This window comes from Sarcophilus harrisii, chromosome 2 (assembly GCF_902635505.1).
Source record: "Sarcophilus harrisii chromosome 2, mSarHar1.11, whole genome shotgun sequence".
NCBI lineage: Eukaryota > Metazoa > Chordata > Mammalia > Dasyuromorphia > Dasyuridae > Sarcophilus > Sarcophilus harrisii.
In genome coordinates this window covers 531,440,919-531,455,839 of record NC_045427.1, presented here as the reverse complement: position 1 = coordinate 531,455,839, position 14,921 = coordinate 531,440,919, and the positions used below count along the sequence as shown (strand labels likewise).

At 33.0% G+C, this 14,921-nt stretch overlaps 1 protein-coding gene across 2 annotated transcripts in view; it reads right to left on the bottom strand.

Moving 5' to 3' along the window:
- Positions 1-5,864: 5,864 nt before the first annotated feature.
- Positions 5,865-14,921, bottom strand: part of CERS3 (ceramide synthase 3) — a 95,585-nt gene continuing 86,528 nt past the window's right edge. For both annotated transcript variants that reach the window (XM_003755584.3, XM_031955492.1), the window contains exon 11: positions 5,865-8,842. In XM_003755584.3, coding sequence (XP_003755632.1) covers positions 8,720-8,842 — 123 coding nt within the window. In that variant the 3' untranslated portion in view covers positions 5,865-8,719. The remainder of the gene's footprint in view (positions 8,843-14,921) is intronic.

Sequence of the window (14,921 nt, the reverse complement as noted above, 5' to 3'; positions counted from 1 at the left end):
CACCAACCCCACCACTCAGTTGTCTTAGTTTGTAATACACAGCTGTTCTGATCTAACTGATGCCAATTGGATATAGAAGGAAAAGGAAGGATGATTCTTCAGAAGAAATATCTCAGAAAACGATTAGAAACTCAACACAATGTTATAAGCACACTGATAAAGTAGAGAAAGACACTGGCTGTGAGGTATGAAACATGGACCTAGTCCTGATGCAATTGAAGATTACAGTCATTTAATGTCATGGGTTTTCAATTTAACAAAACATTAAGTAGTTGTTATTGGCCAGGCCCAATTACATCCATTACATCAATAATTCTCAAAGTGTGTCTGAGATCCCCTAGGGCAGAGATATACTGCTAAATGTTTAACAAGCAGCTCTCCAAAAAAAAATCTGCATATAACACACTTTTAGTTTAATTGTACATTATTAACATCACTTGTCACTTTTAAAGTCCACAAATCAACAAAACAATAAATCAAATTCTGATTTGCAGTATTTACCAATTTTTAAGGTATAAGTGTGGGTATTGAAAATTTAACAATTGGCCCCTCAACTAATCCAAATTGGCTCCAGTAGAATCCTACAGGAATTACTGACATTCTTTCATGGTCAAAAAAATTAAAGTTATTTTCATACTAATACTAAGTAGTTTTAATTTCTAATGTGGTAAATATTGGTAGATATGACCCAAATAAACAAAAACTCTTTGGGGAGTCCTCAATAATTTTTAAGAGTGTGAAAGGGTCTTATGATTAAAAAGTTTGAGAAGTGCTAGACTAGGTCATTCTTAGAATAATACAGTCATATAATTTTAGAGATAGAGTGACCTTAGAGATCATCTAATGCAACTTGTACTTTTTACAAAAAAGAAAACCAAGGTCCAGAGAGGTTAAAATTATTTTCCAGTTCCAATACAATTAATTAGTTAATGATGTATGATCTCTAAGGTTCCTTCCAACTCTAAAATTAATGATAGCTGATTGTGAAAAAGAAGGAAGTAAGCCATTCAGGAAAGTGAACTTGCTTCTTTATTTTATTGCCTTTTTGTATTTTCCCCAAGACATTGTGCTTTGTTGTTGTGTTCAACTTTTCCTGACCCCATTTAGGGTTTTCGTGTCAAAGGAAGTGGAGTGGTTTGTGATTTTCTCACATTTTACAAATTAGGAAACAGAAGCAAATAGGGTTAAATAACTTATTTAGAGTCAGCTAGTAAGTAACTGAGATTGGATTTTAGCTCAGATGCTCCTGATTCCAGGCCTGGTGCTCTATCCCCTTCACTATCCAGCTGTCCTTCCCCAAGAACAAGTCCTTGTAAATCCACTACATTCAGACTTGTACTTAACTCCATTAAGAATTAAAAAAGAAAAGATTGAAAACTAATGGAACTGAATAGGCAAAGCAGGAAAAAGAAAATTTCTGTGAGTCCAGGAATTTGTGTCTTTCTGTAAATTTGGATGTTGCTGCTATTACTAAAGTATAGTTGAACACAGCTGACTATGAAGAGGAGTTGTGTGTGTGTGTGTGTGTGTGTGTGTGTGTGTGTGTGTGTTCATGCTATTTTAATATTTCCTTCTTTTGCTGTTACTTTCCCTAGCTTTGAATTTATTATTTTCATTTCTTCCGGGATTTTTTCTTCTTCAGAATACTCGTTTATTCTCTTTGGCAAAAAAAAAAAATACTTCCAAGTTGCATAAACCCTGTTGTGACTAAGTTTCCACAGATATAAACGAGGGTATTGGACTAGATTAATTCTAAAGCTCCTTTTATTCCATGATAGCCAATTCCATATATTTGCTATCAAGTATATAGAGAGAAAGAGACCAAGGAAATAATAGCAAAGTAAAGCATTATAAACTGGGGGGAGAGGGCTTCATTGACATTTGCAAGGTTAGGCCAAATACTGCAAGAAATTATTTTCCTAAGGAATTTCTGACCTAGCCAAGCCAGCTCTCAGGGAAAATTGGTGCCCCTCTAGACTGTGTCCTCGAGTGTCTGTTTGAAATAATCCAGTTGCTAACCAGAAGTTTTCACAGTTGAAATGTTAGCTCTTGATATTCTCACTCCCCTTTCTTTGGAAGATCATATAGTCTGAAGCTTTTTCATGTCAAATGATTTTATCTGTTCCCCACCCCTATCCCTATTTGTCCACATGTTGTAGGTATAGAATGAAGCAAAACTGGAGGACTTTGTGTATTCAATTTGCAAAAACTGTAGCAAATGCTGAAAAATACTTCATGTTAAGCAGGCAGGATTCTGTGAGTGTTGGCTGTAAGTGAGTTTGCAAACTGTGAAGAAACCAAAAAAAAAAAAAAATTGCTGATTTCGAAAGGAAAATACTGTATCCCCAGCTGTGGCTGTTTAAGATAACATACAGTCCAGTGACATAAATGAAAGGCCTGGCCAGGCAGGAGACTGTAACCTGCCCATAAAAAAGAGACAAAGGAGAACTTGATGAATTAATGCTATAAAAACAGAGGCATGCTATCTTGCACAGAGGAAACAACAAAGTAGGTGAGAAGCTATAATTGTTTCCAGATTTCTTTTCTCATGTATTCAAAACACTGAAAACATCACTCTCTGTTTACATTTTCCAAAGATACTGTATTCCATGCCCTTTCCTGTTCTGTTGGCTTAATGGGGAAATTGCTCTTCGCAGTGGACAAATGTCAAAAGACAATACTGTATTATTGGCACCAGCAGTAGGATATAGGCTTTCCTGAACTGTTTTCTGTTTTTTTTTTCCTTTTAATTTGAACTCCCTGTGGCAAAATAGCATGTCTTGGAGTACTTCTCATCTCCTGGTTCTAGCTCATGGTTAGAATACCACTCATTGTACACATGCTTCTCTGACAAACTCATGTATTTATACTGATAGCTTTTTTTTGTTTGTTTGCTTTAAGGGAATTTCATTAATCAGCACACTAAGAGTTGAAAGGGAACTGATTATCCATCTAACCTGATCCCTAACTTAAAAATAAATTTTCTCTATAATGAGTTCTTAACATAGGGACTATCGATTAGATTTCAGGAAATCCATGAAATTGGATCAGAAAAGAAAATACATCTTTATTTTCACTAATTTCTAACTGAAGTTTAGAATTTCTTTCAATTATGAATCAAAACCCCAAAATATCATTCTGAGAAAGAGTCCATACATTTCACCAAACTGCCAAACTCAAGACTTCCAAAATACTAAGAATCCCTGATCTACAACATGACCTGCCATGCTACTTGAAGACCACCAATGAGGAGGAAACCACTATCTCCAGAAGCAGCCCATTCCACTTTTAAATAGCTCCAATAGTGGTTAGAGCACTGGTCCTGCCATTAGAAGGACTTGAATTCAGATACGTCTCAGATACTTCCTAGCTATAAGATCCAGACAAATCATTTAACCTTAATTCTTCCACCCCCCCAATAGCTTAAATAATTAGGAAGTTTTTTGTTAAACTTAATTTTAATTTACTTCTTCACGATTCCAATTTTGCTCCCATTTGTGCCCTCTTCTCCACAAGAGCTCTTCAGATAGTTGGAAAAAGATAATATATCCTTTCTAAGTATTCTATTTGCAGTTCCCTTTCAAGTAATTTTCTTATAGCACTGTCAATGACAAGCATAACATAAAAGGACCAAGCATGTCAGTGGTGCAAAAGTTTATTATAATTTCACTTTGAAATAAAATTTTCATCCTATTTCTATTTGACTTATGCATTTAAAAATGCACTATTAATTGACAGTTTGATCCTTCAAATTTTTCCAACTTTTCTAGTGTTAATACTAATATCGTACTTCGGAATTTAGGTCCAACACTGCTGGAAACAGTTTTATTTAATTGAATATTAATCTAAATCCAAGTCATTTCTAATGTGTAGAGAACCATCTAACTGGTATAATCTCCCATGCCCACTGACATGACCTCCTACCCCAAGAAGATTTTAAGTAACATTTATAGGAATTTTGAACACGGAAAAATTTACCTTAAAATTCAGAATGGGTTAACATTCCAGAACTGAACAAGTCACTTCTCCTGAACCATTCCCCTTAATATCTGGATTAAACAAAGGGATCTCTCGATTCCCACTGACATCTTAATATTTTCTCTATGGAAATAAGTATATTTTAACACCAATCAGCTTCCAGCGTTTGGGAAGTAATTGCATGAACAACATAAGAATTACTTTTTGTTAAATTTCTGGTTAAACTTATAACCTATTCACCTAAGAACAAGTCTTCATTTCCCCCCTTGTGATAACCTTCTTCCAAGGGGTTTTTCCCAAGAGTTTAAATGAGGCTTTAAAAAGAATACTAGTTCTTACTATTTTCAGCTTTATTATGAAAGGAACTTTCAATTCCATAACATGAAATCTATTCTGTTTGACCTCCTCTGAATGCTACATAACCAATCAATGATCTTCCTTAAATTATGATGTTTAGAACCAAAAACGACACCCCAGATATGGACTGATCTATGTGACGTGATTATTACCTTATTCCTGGAAACCATGCTTCTCTTAGTGCTGTCAAGATCTCATTCATTTACTTGATTCCCATATTGAACACTTAAAATACCATATCTTTTTTCAGAGAAACTTTTAATCATGCTTCCCTTAAAGGTGAAGCTAATTTTTAAACCTAAGTATAAGACTGTATCTTTAGACCTAAATTCATCCAATTAGGTTGAACTCAATGTTTTGGCCTGTCAATATATATTAGAATACTTAGTCTGTCATCCAGTGATTTGTAGTAAAAGTAAATTTACTTAAATAGGTCTCAGGATTAGATGTCTAACTTTGCCATTAGTGATAAGTCAGGTTTCTATAGGGTGATATCCTCAGGAGAATCAGTTGCTTACAGATACTTTGGTGGTTAAAATGATCCCCAGTTAGTTACCCAGTTAATATTCTCATTCAATCCATAAGAATTTAAGTAGCATCACATGAAGTACTCAAGAACAAAGGTGACAGCTATGTCTATGGAGAAAAGGGAATGGAAGGAAACTGTATTGTGAAAGTGGAATCAACAAGAATTGGCAATTGGTTGTATGTTGGGGTGGGAAGTAAGGAAGAGTTAAAGATCATTTCTAAATTGTAAACCAATTGCACACTTGTTTGTTCTATCTCCATAGAAATAGAGAGTTTAGAGAAAGGGCAACTTTAGGGAAAAATTATTTACATATTTAACAAGCTGTGTTTGAGATGGCTACTGAATAATCCTTTTGAAGAAATATAGCAGAATTCAGAGTTCAAAAGAGACTAAGTTTGGATTTGTAGATCTGGTTGTCATCTGCAAATAAATAATAATTAAACATAGAAAATATCATCATGAGAAAATATATAGAAAAGGATCCAAGTGTTCCTCAGTGAAGACCTAGAGGTAGAAGGTGGGTTATAGATTATGATCCAGAAAAAGACAGAAGAACCAGGTAGGTAGATAGGAATATTTAGGAGAACCAGGAAAGAGCAGTTCTCAACAGTGGCATTTGCTACAAAGAAGCCAAGAAAGAGGGAGACTGAGAAAAGATTATTATATTTAGTAATTAAGAGACAGTCATCTTAAAGAGTAATAAGGCAAAATGAGCTCATTTGTAAAATAAGGAATAATAATGTTTTAACCCATCATATAATTGTGCCCTGATCATATTTACTTAACAGGGTTCTTCTGAGAATGAAATGAGAAGATATGTAAAATATTTTGTAAACTTTAAAATGCTATATAAATATCAGCTATTACTTTTATTACTAGTGTTAGTAGTAGAGCTCTGCATCTACTTATTTAGAGAGCAGATGTTACTAGGAAACTAGCTAATGTAGTTCTTTGAAAAATGTATCAATTGTCTGGAGATGTTGAATATGTTGAATTATCACAAAGAAGCAGACATATTTTTGTCCTTATTTTATTATAAGTTATTCTCTAACATGAAAACAATAATTCTTGACACTAGGACTTGCATTATTTATGGCCTCTCTTATTTTTCCCTATAGAAACTTGTTATCTTTAAAATCAATCATACAAATGAACACTTCCCTTTAAAGTAACACAATGCTAATAGGATTTTAGCATTAGATGATGTTAGTATCCCAATTACCTCTACATAAAAATGAGAAAAAAACACAAACTATCTACTAACCCATTTCCTTTTCAAATTTTAATTTTTAAACTAGAAAAGTAGGACTGGACACAGTGCACAAATTATGTTTGGGAATACATTTTAATACAAGCAAGCATATGTTATGTACAATGACAAGACAAAAAGATATCTAGAAGAATTTAGTTACCCAGATGGAGACAATAAAGCAGGACACCAGTGTGTTTCTCCCCTTCCTCCAATTAAAAAATACCAAAATCATGAAGAAGTGTTTGTGTATTTATGTATATGCATATACAATTGCATATATTATATTACATATATTACAAATGCTATTGGGTACATAGAAGCAAATGTTATGATGGAAGATGAATATCCTCTTTGTTAAGTTATTTTCTCTGATGATCTCATCCCACAAAAATACTTCTTTGGGCATAAGATTTGTAAGGTCTTTGTTCTGGTTCAAAGTAGCTTTGTTTCTTTTTATATTTTTGGTTAGAAAGTTCAGAAATGTCTTTAGAGGTTTTTCAGTGTCCTTCACATTCCAGGATGACATAGCAATCCTTATGTAAATGGCTACCTGGTTTCTACAATCCTATCTCCAATTTTTGTTTGATGCTGTGGTTAGAGTTTGCTAGGCCATTCATCAAAGGGAGATGATAAAGGTACCAACTGACACACATAAACAAAATAAGAGTAATTGAAGGAAAAATGAATTCTGGTCAGAAGAAAAAAAAAACTCTTATAAGTAAATTTCTGGTTACCAGCAAATCCAAGAATAGTTTTATATCATATAAATTAATCTGCAGGGAATTTGTCTTTAGGCAATAGGACTCCAAACATGAGTTTTCTAGGCAACTCCAGTAGAATGAAAGCTGTCTGAGAAGAGGAACTCTTTATTTTGTCTTTGTCTGCCTTGCACTAATAAATACATGTTAGATTGAATGAAATTCTCATTAAGAATGAAAACTCATTTTTCTAGCACCACAAAATCCATCAATACTCTATACTGCAAAAATGATTCCCATAATTTTTGCAGTTTCCCCTTTTGTAACAATATATCCTTCAGAATATCCATCAATTTTCCAATAACCTCACCAATGGTTTGACTTATCTCATTTGTGTCCAGAATTTGCAACCTTTCCCATATTATTTCCAATGTTTTAAGCTTTAAAAAAAATTAGTATTTTGATTTCACCTCCCTAATGCAGATGAGGCACTTTAGCATGTGGGCTCAATATCCAGTGACTTCATTTGTCACTCGGTTTTTTATATATTCACTCAGTTGCATAGTGTATTTTAAAAATGGGAAGGCAAAAACGGGAAAGAAAGTCTTCCTCTTCCTTAATGGTTGATAGGTGACTGTTGACTATCTACAAACTAGATGTGTATAGTATATTTTGTGGAAAACTGAGTCACAGAATTAGACAATGAACTGCTGGTGTTGATTAACTGATCCACAGGCTATACAACAAAAGAAATCCAATGTGTCCAATGACACCTCCAGTATCTATTAGGTAGGTATAATTTCCTAGTGATAATCTTGGAAATGCCACAACATTAATAACTCAAGAAGTAAAAAATAACTAAATACCACTAGGAGACATAACTTGAAAAAGGAGGTGGAACAAATGATGCCAGTTAGGACTATACTAGAATTCTAATTCTTCCTCCTGTGTATCCTCAGTTCTACTTATGTTCCCTTAGATACACTGACTTCAGTCCTGATGGTGGCAAATCAAGGATGCAATCACCCTAGGAATGAGGGGCTTTGTTCCATGTGGGTAAAATTAGGTTCTAACTAGAAGTCTCCCCTCTCCTACCCTTCTGGTTGCTCATACTTTTATGTATTTTATAACTATATAAAATGCTTTAGTACAAAATTCCTGCATCCAGTCCAACAAAGTCCGGGATAAAAGATATTAAAAAAAAAACAGAACAACAAAAAAACACACCAGAAAGCACGTTGTTAAATGGCTATCTGTGATACCAGAAGGAAAAGCATATAGGTTCATTTTACACTATTGACATTAGAAGGAAATTCCTTTTCTATCTGCCTAGGATAGCTGACTAAATAAAAGCTGAACTGTGCCTTTCAAAATGTGTGGAATTATTATGAAAACTGAACAACATTCCAATTCTCTTCTTATTATGACTAAAGCTTATGTGAAGAAGCCCTGTTAACACTTCCAAAGTTATGGGTAAGTACCAGTCAGATTCTGAAGGTAAGGGGATAAAATAATGATAGATTTCTAAAAATCAAAATATCTGAAATGTGAGATTAACCTAATTATAATTTAAGCTTTTCTCTGGAGAAACTTTAAAAATTCTTGTTGAATTGAAGCCTTAAATGCTGTAAAATAATTAGGTAATGTTTCACACACCAATTTAAATGTTAAAAGAACAAAACCTCAAGATGACCAGCCCATTAACAAATTTTCCTTAAGCAAAAAAAAAATAGGGTAGGAGGGGAGGCACACTGGGGAATTGGGCTTCTCTCAAGGCTTTGCAAGCAGCAATAAATCCATCCATGGTACAGAAGAGCCTGTGATTCTCAGTTCTGTGCAGCATTTTGAGTTAGATGTCCCCACAAAAATCAGACAGCACTACATGAGGGATTGTGGGGCTCAGACCTAATGGCCAGGCTGACCATTGGGAATTGGATTCCTGCCTGCCCCACGACCATTCTTCAAACATTCTGGTTCATCCTCTTCAGCAGAGTCTTCTTCATCATCACTCCTTACATCCTCAAGTTCCTAGACAAAAGGGAAAAAATACACTATAAGCAAATCTTCAATATGTCATGAAGCACTGAACATGCTGAATTGAATATTTCAATACTTCAACGAATTGTATTTGTAATATGTTTGGAAACAATCTCAAAACACAAATTGAAACCTCTATGACTTGATGAATCCTAATTTGTTATAATTCCAAAATGACTTGAATGAATATAGCTATCCTATCACTGGATTTCAGAGTTACCTTCAGAATTATGTTTTTGAATAATTGATAAAAATTGTATGTTATAAATGATTATAAATTATATCATATAATTAATAAATATATAATTGTGTTATATACATATGAATATAATTATATCATGTTATATATTAACCTTTAACTGAAATTTACTGTTTTCTTCAATTATTTAAAACAATATGTATATACATATATATAGGTATGCATATATATATATACACACAAATATATAATTTTATTTATATATTCCTCTCCAAGTTCACAGACGCCCTGAAATCTAACCAAAAACCTTTCTGGGGTCTGTGGACTTAAGTTTAAGAACCTCTGCATTAGGAATGGGGTATTAAAAAAGACCTTATCTTAGATTTCTTTTATGTAGAATTTCCCAATGCATTAAAGCTTTCCTTAACAGATTATTGGTGACTTCAGAGAAGTTAAAGAAAAGCTAGATGAAGGTGAAATAGCTCCAAAATTATAACTTACATTATTGGGAAATACTTGATTTATAAAAATACTTATTTTCTGGATAGATTCTCAGGGGCAAAGCTAAGATGGTGGAGTGAAACTAAGAAGTTGTTCAACCTTTCCCACTTTCTCTTGAAAACAATAAGAAACTAAATGTTTGAACAATCTGGAATGACAGACACTACAAAGAAATGGAATGAAACTATTCTCTGGCTCAAAATAGATTGGAAGGACTTCAAGAAAGGTCTGTCTCACTGGGGTAAAAGGGGTACTCAGCCTAGCTCAGATAGTATCCAGGAAAGCTAGTGAAAAGGTCTTAATCACAGCATATCAGCAACATAGACCCTAGGTCCTGGCTCAGTAGCAGAGCAGATCAGTACAATAGCCTCCAGTCCCAGCACAGAGGGAAAATCACCAGCTCTGGAAACCAGGAGAGAAAAAATAGGCAGGAGTTGGCTATTGGGTTGCCCCCTTACTGTGAGCAAGCCATCAAACACAAGGGGACCCTGTTCTTAAAAGTAAGTTCAAAGTTGCACAAGAAAGAAAAAGAAATTAAGGGATGGAAAAAGGATTGTATTTGGAGAAGAGAAAAGGGGAGGTAAAATGAGATAAATTAGGACACATGAAGAAACACAAAAGACCTTTTATAGTAGAGAAAAAGAAGGGAGGGAGATGAACATTGTCTGAAGTTTAATCTCAGTTTTAAAGAAGGAATAATCTATTCACTCAATTGGTATAGAAATTTATCTTATAAGGAAGTGTAGGAGAAGAAAGGTAAAAGAAAATGGAGGGGCTAGATAGAAGAGAGAGCAAAAACATTAGGAAAAAGGGGCAGGAGAAGAGAGGAGTGATGGAAGGGCAGATAGAGGGTGGGGTGGATTAGAAACACAACAATAAGGAGAAACAGGATGGAAAGAGAGGGAAAAAATAGAGAGAAAATAGAATAGAGAAAAATATACAACTGGTAATCATAACTATGAATGTGAAAAAAATGAATAATCCCATAAAACAGAAGCGAACAGCAGCCTGGATTAAAAACTAGAATCCTACAATATATTGTTTATAAAAAATACATTTGAAACAAAGAGATACCTACAGAGTAAGAGTAAAAGACTGGAGTAGAATTTATTATGTTTCAGATGAAGCAAAAAAAGCAGGGGTATCAACTCTGATCTCAGACAAAGCAAAAGCAAAAATAGATCTAATTAAAAGAAATAAGGACGGAAACTACATCTTGTTAAAGAGTGCCATAAACAATGAAGTGGTATCAATACTAAACATATACGCACTAAGTAATACAGCATCCAAATTCTAAGAGAAGTTAAGCCATTTACAGGAAGAAATGGACAGCACAACTATATTAATGGGAAACTTCCAATTCCCTCTCTCAGAAGTAGATAAATCTAACCCTAAAATAAACAAGAAACTAGGGAGGTTAATAGAATCCTAGAAAACCTAAATATGATACATCTCTGGAGAAAATTGAATGGGAACAGAAAGGAATACACCTTTTTCTCAGCAATATGTGGCATCTACACAAAAATGTATTAGGACATAAAAACCTCACAGTCAAATTCAGAAAGGCAAAAATAGTAAATGCTTCTTTTTCTGGCTTTTAGTCAGAAGCCAGATTGAAAATTTAATGATATAATTCTAAAGTATGAGAGGATCAAATAGCAAATCATAGAAACAATCAATAATTTCATCCAAGGGGATGACAATAATAAGACAATATGCCAAAACTTATGGGATACAGCCAAAGCATTTCTTAAGAAAAATTTTACATTTCTAAATAGTTACACGAATAAAGAAAAAGGGGATCAATGACCTGAATATGCAACTAAAAACCTAGAAGAAGAACAAGTTTAAAACTCCCAAATAAATATCAAATTAGAAATTCTAACGGAGATTAATAAAATTGAAAGTAAGAAAATTATTGAACTGATCAATAAAAGAGTTGGTTTTGTGAAAAACAACAACATATATGAAACTTTGGTTAATTTGATTAGCAAAAGGAAAGAGAAAAACCAAATTACCAGCATCAAAAATGAAAAGGATAAATACCATCAATGAAGAAGAAATTAAAGCAGTAATTAGGAGATATTTTTCCCAACTGTAAGTGAACAAAATTGATAATCTAATTGAAATGGATGAATATTTACAAAAATATGAATTGCCCAAATTAACACAAGAAATAAATTACTTAACCCTATTTTAGAAAAAGAAATTGAACAAGTCATCAACAGACTCCCTAAGAAAAAATCTCCAGGGCATATGCATTTACAAGTAAATTCTACCAAACTTTCAAAAAACAATTAATTCAATACTATATAAACTATTTGGAAAAAATAGGCAAAGAAAGAGTCCTGCCAAATTCCTTCTGTCACACAAATATAGTGTTAATACCTAAGCCAGAAAGGGCCAAAACAGACAAAAAAAAAATTATAGACCAACCTCCCTAATGAACACTGCAAAAAATTTTAATGAAATATAAGCAAAATAATTGCAACAACTGATGAGCAAGATAATACACCATGACCAAGCGGGAATGCAGGGCTGGTTCAATATCAGGAACATTGTTAGCACAATTGACTATATCAATAACCAATATTAGGAATAATATCAAGATAATTAACAATATCAACATCAAAACTAACAGAAATCACAAGATAATCTCAATAGATACAGAAAGAGCTTTTGACAAAATACAGCATTCCTATTAAAAACACTACAGAGCATAGGAATAAATAGAGTTTTTCTTAAAATGATAAGCAGAAAACATGATAAATGTGGAAATATGTTTAGAATTGCACATGTTTAACCTACATTGGATCATTTGCTATCTAGGGGTGAATGTTGAAAACTATCTCTGCATGTATTTTGAAAAAAAAGGAGCTATTATTGTTTTTGAAATGAGTAGCAGCATCTATCAGTAAACATTATTTGTAACTGGTTGAAGCTAGACAAATCCCAATAAAACCAGGGGTGAAACAAAGATGCCCTTTATCACCACTATTACTCAATATTGTATTAGAAGTGTTGACTTTAGAAATAAGAAAAGAAAAAAGAAATTAAAGGAATTAGAATAGGCACCGAGAAGATAAAACTATCACTTTTTGCAGATATGATGATGTTCTACTTGGAGAATAACCAAAATTTTACTTGAAACAATTAACAGCTTTGTCAAAATTGCAGGATATGAAATAAACCCACACCAATCATCAGCATTTCTATAGGTTACTAACAAAATCAAGCAGCAAGACATAGAAAGAGAAATTCTATTTGAAATAATTATAGACAAAATAAAATATTTGGGTGTCTACATGCCAAGACAAACCCAAGAATTATATTAACACAATTACAAATTATTTTTCACACAAATAAAATCAGATCTAAACAACTGGGAAAATATCAGTTGCTCATGGATAGGTTGAGCTAATATAATGAAAATGGCAATTATGCCTAAATTAGTCTACTTGTTCAGTGCCATATTAATCAAACTGCCAAAAAAATCATTTTATGCATCCATAAAAAATGAAATTCATCTGGAAAAAAGAAATGATCAAGAATATCAAGGGAATTAATGAAAAAAATACAAAGAATGTTGGTCTAATAGTACTAGACCTAAAATTCTATTTTAAAGCAGCAGTCATCAAAACCGTCTAATGCTGACTAAGAAATAGATGGTGGAACAATGGAATAGGTTAGATACACATGGCACAATAATCAATGACTATAGTAATTTACTGTTTGATAAACCCCAAAACTCCAGCTTCTAGGATAAGAATTCAAAAATTGCCTGAAAAATTGGAAAATATATCAGAAATTCAGCATAGACCTACATTTCACACCCCATAAATAAGGTCAAAATGAGTAAATGATTTAAGTGTAAAGGTTAATATTTTAAGCAAATGAGGAGAGCTAGAGACAGTTTACCTATAAGATCTTTGGAGAAGGGAAGAATTTATAGCCAAAAAAGAATTAGAGAACATTATGAAATGCAAAATGAATAACTTTATTTTGAATTAAAAAGGTTTTACACAAACAAAATCAATGCAGCAAATTGCTTAGCTGTTAGAAGGGAAGGAGAAAACTGGGGGAGGGGGTATTTTACAGCCAGTGTTTCTGATTAAGGCCTCATTTCTAAAATATATAAAGAATCAAGTTAAATTTAGAAGAATACAAGTCATTCCCCAATTTATAAGTGATCAAAGGACATGAACAGACACTTTTCATATGATGAAATTAAAGCCATTATAGTTATATGAAAAATACTCTAAATTACTATTGATTAGAGAAGTGCAAATTAAAATAACTCTGAGGTACCACCTCACATCCATCAGATTGGCTAAGATGACAGGAAAAGATAATGATAAATGTTGAAGAGTATGTGGGAAAATTGGGACACCAATGCATTGTTGGTAGAGTTGTGAACTGATCCAACCATTCTGGAGAGAAATTTGCAACTATGCCCAAACTACACTCTGATTCAGTAGTGCCACTACTGGGTCAGTATGCCAAAGAAATCATAAAAGAGGGGAAAGGACTGACATATACAAAAATATTTGCAGCAGCTCTTTCTGTGCTGCCAAAAAATTGCAAAATTAATAGATGCACATCAATTGGGGAATGACTGAATAAGTTATGGCATTTGAAAGTAATGGAACATTACTGTTCTTTAAAAATATGATTCACAGGCTTATTTTAGAAAGACCTGGAATGATTTACATGAACCGATGCTGAGTAAAACAAACAGAACCAGGAAAACACCATACTTCGCAATAACAAGATTGTGTGATAATCTACTATAATAGACTTGGATCTTCTCAGTGGTTCAGTGGCTCAAGACAATCCCAATAAACTTTGGATGGAAAATGCCACCTATATTCAGAGAGAGAACTATGGAAATGGAATTGTAAATCTTCATGTGCTATACACATTTTTTCCTTATTTTTCTCTTATGATTTTTCTCATTTGTTCTCATTTTTCTCTCCCTACATGATTCATATGGAAATATGTAAAAAGTGAATGTATAACTTAAAAAATGTTGTTTTATATGTAAATGGAGGAATTAAAATACATATTTTCTAACAATTTATTTCATTTATTTAATAAATAGTTTCTAAACATCTATTATGATCAAATTTCTATTTACAGGGGATAAAGTGAAAGATAAGATTCTTTATTGTCTCCATATACCTACAGTCTAGATGTGGAAATAATGCACATACAAATAACTTCAATACAAAACCACATAGAATAAATGTCATAGGAGTCCTGAAAATAATAAAAGATCATTAATTTTGAACCAGAAAAGACCTACAAGATTATTTAGTCTAACTCTCTCATTTTATAGGTGAATAAATGGAGATTCAGGAAGTGTAGATG